The sequence below is a fragment of the Canis lupus genome, chromosome 8, assembly GCF_048164855.1.
Source record: "Canis lupus baileyi chromosome 8, mCanLup2.hap1, whole genome shotgun sequence".
Classification (NCBI taxonomy): domain Eukaryota; kingdom Metazoa; phylum Chordata; class Mammalia; order Carnivora; family Canidae; genus Canis; species Canis lupus.
Window position 1 is genome coordinate 59,146,421 of NC_132845.1, and position 6,849 is coordinate 59,153,269.

Here is a 6,849-nt window from a genome sequence, read left to right on the forward strand (position 1 = left end):
GGACTCTGCACGGCAGCTCTCTGCCCCCCAACACCGACTGGGACCAGACTCAGTACCTCTGATGCGTGGGTGTAGTTTGTGTGAGTCCCAAAAGGGTCAGTCAGGCTATGAATGTAGAGGGTGGGGCTAGGGCAGGGTGGGTCTTTGCGGGACCTGCACTCTCCTTGTGTCTGGGGGAGACTGGGGGAGGCTGGGTGGCACCCTGAGAGGACACATGTACCTGAGCAGGGCGGTGGTGTCTGTGGAGGGGCAGGGGTAGAAGGCCGTGGTTGGGTGTGTGGCCATAACTGTGCCATCCTGCCCGAGTTTGGGCTGAGACTACTTGGTTGAGGAATTTGATACTGTGACCCCTGCCCTCAGATATCACCTTCCCCACCTCCTGCCTTCTGTTCTCAAAAGCCTAGACCACATTTTATCATAATATATAATTCATGTGTTCACTAGGTTTATTGTCCATCACCCTCCTTGGAACACAAGTCCCATGAGGGTGGGATTCTTATGTGCTTGTTAGTGTTGCGTCCCCATGTCTCTGAACAGCAAGCCCCTGGCCAACAGCAGGTGCTGATCAGTATCTGTGAATCGGAGCACCCGTGTGGACTTGGTCTGTGGAGTGTCTTTGTGTGACATAGGTTATGAGGGTGTGCCTTGTCCAATGCTGTGTCTGGATGACAGCTTGAGACAGACAGGCTGGTGGTACCCAGTGGGGACTGTGGGGGCAGTGACTGGTGGTGTCTCCTGGGAGTGCTGGCTCAGCCCAAGGCCCTGATGCTTTGGGGAAAGGGGATCCAACAAAGATGCTTGTCGCCCCCTTGTGGTCATCTTGAGCCTGATGTCCCAGGGCCCTAGGTACTGGGGAGGGAGGAGGTGGGTGGACTAGGGGGCCCCCAGCTTGACGTCACATTTCATGCCACATCCCCCATAACAGGGAGAAGATGAGCGTGGGCTGCCCAGAGCCCGAGCCACCCCGCTCCCTGCCCTGCTGTGGGCCAGGGACTGCCCCTGGGCTGGGTGCAGGCGTGCCCCTCCTCACTGAAGACATGCAGGCACTGACCCTCCGCACACTAGCAGCTAGCGATGTCACCAAGCACTACGAGCTCGTCCGGGAGCTAGGCAAGGGCACCTATGGGAAGGTCGACTTGGTGGCCTATAAGGGCACAGGTGAGCATCTGGGCCACAGGGTGGCCAATTTTGAGGGCCAGGGTAGGGACTTGTCTCGGGCTCTCGGGGACTCTCTTCAGGAGCCAAGAAGTCAGCAGGGAGACACAGTTAGTGATCCAGGGGGAGAGATGCAACCTGAACAGCCCAGGGAGACCTGAGAGGGAGGTACAGAGCCCAGACTGGAGGGTGGGCTGCTTGGGGCCAGCTGAGGTCAGGAGAGAAGTCAGGGCTGCCAGTGGTGTTTGGGGAATCACCGGCATATTAGTGATCGCTGACCCCAGGGAAGTGGACAAAGCTGAGGGTGGGTCCTTGGAAACAGAGCACCATTCTTAAGGAGAGGTAGGTGATCTCTCTGGGAGGTCAGAATGGCCAACTCCATTTCTCAGATGAGGACACTGAGACCCAGAGATCCAGTCAGTCATCTAAGGTCATGCAACTAGAGAGCCAGGGCCAGACCCCAGTAGTCTGCTCCAGAATTTTCTCACTAAACCAGGAGTGCGATGCCTTCCCCACGCCATAGGCTCACAGCCAGTCAGGGGCAGGAACTGCATGACTTCCCTGCATGGCTTCTGGCAAGTCCCTTCCTCTTGCTGGGGTCTCAGTTTCCTACCAGTAAGACATGGACAGGCTCGCGCTGTCTCGGGGATGTCAGGTGCAGGGGCGCAGGGACAGAGGCCTTCACTGCTGTGGCTGCTGCCCCATCAGGCACGAAAATGGCGCTGAAGTTTGTGAACAAGAACAAGACCAAGCTGAAGAACTTCCTGCGGGAGGTGAGCATCACCAACAGCCTCTCCTCCAGCCCCTTCATCATCAAGGTCTTTGACGTGGTTTTTGAGACGGAGGACTGCTATGTCTTCGCCCAAGAGTATGCGCCCGCCGGGGACCTGTTTGACATCATTCCTCCTCAGGTACATGGTGTGGTGGTGCAGGGACAGGAGAGGGCCTCCTGGCCCCAGGACAGCCAAGCCAGGCACTCCAAGGGCGGCAGCTGGAGGATGGGACAAGGTCCAGTGGACACCTTTCTCAGCAGCTACGTAGGAACAGTGGGGACACCAGAGGGGAGATGAGGCGGCAGGGCCTCCAGGGGCCTCCTGGAGCAGGGAGAGTGCCAGGAGGGTTCCAGGCTCCTGGCTCTGCATTTGGTGGTGCCTGCTAGGTGCGAGTCAGCTCTGGCGCCCAGGTGGCCAGTGGCAGGGCCTCTCGGAGCCTTAGGTCCCTACGAGGGAAGCAGCGCAATCGCAGCCACCAGGAGTTGGTGAGGTGGTGCGGGCGAGGGCGCTCAGTGGGGCGCCTTGCCCACCGTGGGCGCTCAGTGACCAGGGGAGAAGGGTGCGGGGTGAAAACTAGCGGGCCAGACTGGGAGCAGGAGCACCCCCCGCGGTGGGGTGGGGGCGGGCAGCAGGTAGGGGCACAGGCGAGGGGGCACTGGCAGCAGTGGGGAGGGATGGGATGGACGGGACGGCGGACCTGGACCAGCCGTCCCTGAGCGCTCCGCCCCCGCAGGTGGGGCTCCCCGAGGACACGGTGAAGCGCTGCGTGCAGCAGCTGGGCCTGGCGCTGGACTTCATGCACGGGCGGCAGCTGGTGCACCGCGACATCAAGCCCGAGAACGTGCTGCTGTTCGACCGCGAGTGCCGCCGCGTGAAGCTGGCCGACTTCGGCATGACGCGCCGCGTGGGCTGCCGCGTGAAGCGGGTCAGCGGCACCATCCCGTACACGGCGCCCGAGGTGTGCCAGGCGGGCCGCGCCGACGGCTTCGCGGTGGACACCGGCGTGGACGTGTGGGCCTTCGGCGTGCTCATCTTCTGCGTGCTCACCGGCAACTTCCCGTGGGAGGCGGCGTCGGGCGCGGACGCCTTCTTCGAGGAGTTCGTGCGCTGGCAGCGGGGCCGCCTGCCGGGGCTGCCGTCGCAGTGGCGCCGCTTCACCGAGCCCGCGCTGCGCATGTTCCAGCGCCTGCTGGCCCTGGAGCCCGAGCGCCGCGGGCCGGCCAAGGAGGTGTTCCGCTTCCTCAAGCACGAGCTCACGTCCGAGCTGCGGCGCCGGCCCTCGCACCGCGCGCGCAAGCCCGCCGGGGACCGCCCGCCCGCCGGGCCGCTGCGCCTCGAGGCTCCCGGGCCGCTCAAGCGGACGGTGCTGACCGAGAGCGGCAGCGGCTCCCGGCCCGCGGCCCCCGCCGTGGGGCCCGCGCCCGCGCCCGTGCCGGTCCCCGTCCCCGTGCCCGTGCCCGTGCCGGTGCCCGTGCCCGTGCCCGAGGCCGGCCTGGCGCCCCCGGGGCCCCCCGGCAGGACGGACGGCCGCGCGGACAAGAGCAAAGGGCAGGTGGTGCTGGCCACGGCCATCGAGATCTGCGTCTGAGCCCGCCCCCGCCGCCGGGACCCCCGCACCCGCACCCGCGCCGCGCGCGCCACGCCGGGGGCGGGGGCGGGGGCCGCTGCGAGTCCGACCGCCTCACCCCCACCCCCACCCCCACCCCCACCCCCACCCGCGGCGGCGGGAGGCAGGAGCGCGGGGCGGCGGGCGGGCGCCGGGTCAGCCACCCAAAGACCTCTGGCCCGCCTGTGGGGCGGGGGCTGGGCGCAGCGGAGCCGAGCCCCACAGACCCGAGGATTCAGAGGCCCCCCTGACACCGGAGCAAGAGAGCTTGCGGGCAGACCCCCCCCCCCCCCCCCAGCACACACACCGTCCCGGACCCTGGAACCCTGACTAGTTGCTCCAGGCCCTTCGCACCCCCTGGCAGATCGTCCCGCAGCCCCACCCCTAATCCCCTCTCCTGGCCGCCCCAGCCTGCGACCCCCAGCCCCCCCCGCCCCCCACCCCCCGCACGCACCCGGGCACAGAAGAGGAAGGACGCGTTGGGGCCGGACGCTGGCCGGGAGGGGAGGGCCAGGAGCTGAGGGCTGAATGTTGCTCAGCTGCGCCCTGCCCCTTTCCTAGGAGGCTGCGGGGGAGAGGCCAAGCCCTCTGCAAAATGTAGCAAATGTCTGGATGTGGCAAAAGTGTGTGTGTGCGCGCGCGTGCGTGTGTGTGTGTGTGTGTGTGTGTGTGTGTGCTGGCACAAGCCGGAAGAACCTGGTGACCCCCACAACCCATTTGCCGATGAGAACACTGAGCCCCTGGGAAGGGCAACCGACCCGGACAGGTGGGCTCTAGAAGCCCTCTGTGTCCTCCCCAGGAATTTCCCGGCAAAGTCGCAGAGGGAAGGGCTGCCAGAGGGGGCCTCAGTGCCCGGGCATCCCCAGGACAGGGGCAGTGAGTGCAGAGCCCCAGGCCGGCGCAGCTCCCCGTTCTGGCCGCACTTCCCCAGGCCCGGGGACCTCAGATCCTCTGGGTGCTCACCCTCTGAGCCCAGACACAGCCGGACTTCTGGCCGGTGGCAGCGAGGTGATCTGGGCCAGGAATCCCCCTGGGTTTCTGCTGGGGACCAACATGTCAGCCTACGGCTGCCGCCATCCCAACGTCCTGGTACTGAAGTGTGCCCCCGTGGGTGTGAGGATGCAGTGGGAACGAGGATGGGGGTCTGTGGAAACACAGGGTGGGGGGGTGAATCGGTGTGTGCCCCATGAGTGTGAGTAGAGTCCATGTATGCGTGTAGTCTTATGTGTTCAGCGATGGCATCCAGACGCCTCAGCAGCTCCTCCTGGCCCCAGGATCCAACCCAGACAGCTGCCAGCAGGTGTCCAGGCCTACGCTTCACCACGCGCCCCTCAGGGAATCTGGCCAGGAGGCACCCGCAGGTTGGTTCGGGCCCCTAGGCAGCAACACAGGACCCCAACCTCACCCAGTGTTCCCTCGTGACCCCTGCCCTTGCTGTGGAGGCCCAGGACCCCGCAATAACCTCAACATGGGTGAGGCCACTCCTGCCTGGCAGGGTCCCCTCCGCCATCCAGGGCCACACCTGCCAGGGTCCTACTGGGGTTCTAGGTCATTCGAGGGGGCCCTCTGATGAGCCCCACCGGCTGACCAGAGAGGGCCCAACTACCATCTGGCCTGGAGCCCCCACCTCTCCACTCCTCCCTCATTCCCACCGCGCAAAAGGGCTATAGGTCCCCCTGCCCTGCCCGGGTCCAGTTTACAAAGTGTGCGGTTGCCCCAGGGCCTGGCCCTCCCCTCTTCGGTGTGCCCGCCCACTTGAGACCCACCTCTGCAGTGGGCCCCAGGGCCCTCCACATGCCAGGTAAGTAGCAAACCCTCCTCCCACCATGGGCCCTGTCTCAGAGAAGGCCCCCCATCACTGCCCCCGGCCCAGCTGGAGCCCACCCGGGCCACCTCTCTCTCCCAGCCGCGACGTCTCCTTTTGCCTTAGGCCTCTTGACATCCTGTCTCTCCTGCAATAACACGGACGCAAGATTCCAAGTAGATGTCCCTCGCCGTGCGCGCTCTCTCTTTCTCTCTCTCTCTCTCTCTCTCTCTGTTAAGATCCTATTCGGGAGTTTCTCCCTCGTCGTAGTATCTAGAATGTTAGAGTTGGAAAGGGGACTGTAGTTACGTAGCCCAGCCCCCGTGTTCAGAGGCACAGAGAGGGCCAGCGACTGCCCCACACGGGAGCAGGACCCCAGCCAGGCCTGCTCCCTAGCTGTCGGGGCCCTGCTGCTGCCGCCGCCGCCGCCACCACCACCTCTGCTAGTTGGGCTGGGACCCTTTGCCCCTTAGGAGAGGTGTTGGTTACAGATGTTTACCTCAGTTTACGTCACTGTCGAAGAAACAAATAGCAAAAAATTAATAACACCGTAGACACGAAGACTTAGAAGACAACACACAAAATCTTCCTCTTTCGATTCTTCTGTGAAAGTGTGTGTGTATGTGTGTGTGTATGTGTGTGTCCCACTCCGGGCAGGCCGGGTCATCCTCGATCTCTGTCCCTGCCCCTAGGCCCCCACACTGCCCCGTCCTTCGGTGCTTCCCAGAGACCCCTCTGAGCTGGCCTGTGGGGTGTGGGGAGCCCCCTGGGCGGGAGGCAGGGCCACAGGTTAGCTAGAGGGCCTCCCATCAGGCCCACCGAGCAGAGCTGCCAATACTCCCTGAGCCCGCGCTGTGGCCCGTGGGACAGTCGTGGTGGCTAGCATCAGCACCCAAGCCTGGCTCAGGGTTTGGGCGGAATCCGGGGCCCCCGAGCCGCAGCCCCTCATGTCTCGCCACACACACACACACCCCCACCATGTGTTTGTAAATACTCTGGCATCCTTTGGCCCTGAGAAGGTTTTTAAATGTGTTATTTACTTCTCTAATCATGACAATTGCTATAAAATAAACAAAAGTCTAGAAAAATTACCACTGGGTGGCTGTCTTGCCTCAGATACGGATGGAGCAGGGAGGGGACATGCAGAACTACTCCTGAACTTTGAACCTGACAGATGTTCTCAGGTGGGGTCTGCAGCGTCTGAGCACCCACCTCAGGCCCCCTGGGACCACTCAGGCCTAGAGCAGGCTTGAAGGCGATGGGAACAAGGACCAGGTTCTGGGAGGGAAGGGGTGGTGCCCTGGCCCCAGCCTGATGTCCAGCTTCAGCTTGGAGCCCTTCAGGCTGGGCAGAAAATTGACGCAATAGCCCAGAGGAACAGAGCAGGCTGATTCATCCGGTCGCCACCCAGCAAATATTTACCGAGCACATTCTGTGTCCCACCCGGGATACAGCAGTGAGCAGGGACAGATGGTGTCCTCAGGCAGCCAGCAATGGAATGATAGAGACAG

At 63.6% G+C, this 6,849-nt stretch overlaps 1 protein-coding gene across 2 annotated transcripts in view; it reads left to right on the top strand.

Annotated features, from left to right (window-relative positions):
• SBK1 (SH3 domain binding kinase 1) overlaps nucleotides 1-6,429 on the top strand; it is a 51,310-nt gene extending 44,881 nt beyond the window's left edge. For both annotated transcript variants that reach the window (XM_072836289.1, XM_072836288.1), the window contains exons 2-4: nucleotides 926-1,158; nucleotides 1,864-2,066; nucleotides 2,662-6,429. In XM_072836289.1, the coding sequence (XP_072692390.1) occupies nucleotides 933-1,158; nucleotides 1,864-2,066; nucleotides 2,662-3,516 (1,284 nt within the window). In that variant the 5' untranslated portion in view covers nucleotides 926-932 and the 3' untranslated portion in view covers nucleotides 3,517-6,429. The remainder of the gene's footprint in view (nucleotides 1-925; nucleotides 1,159-1,863; nucleotides 2,067-2,661) is intronic.
• Nucleotides 6,430-6,849: the final 420 nt, after the last annotated feature.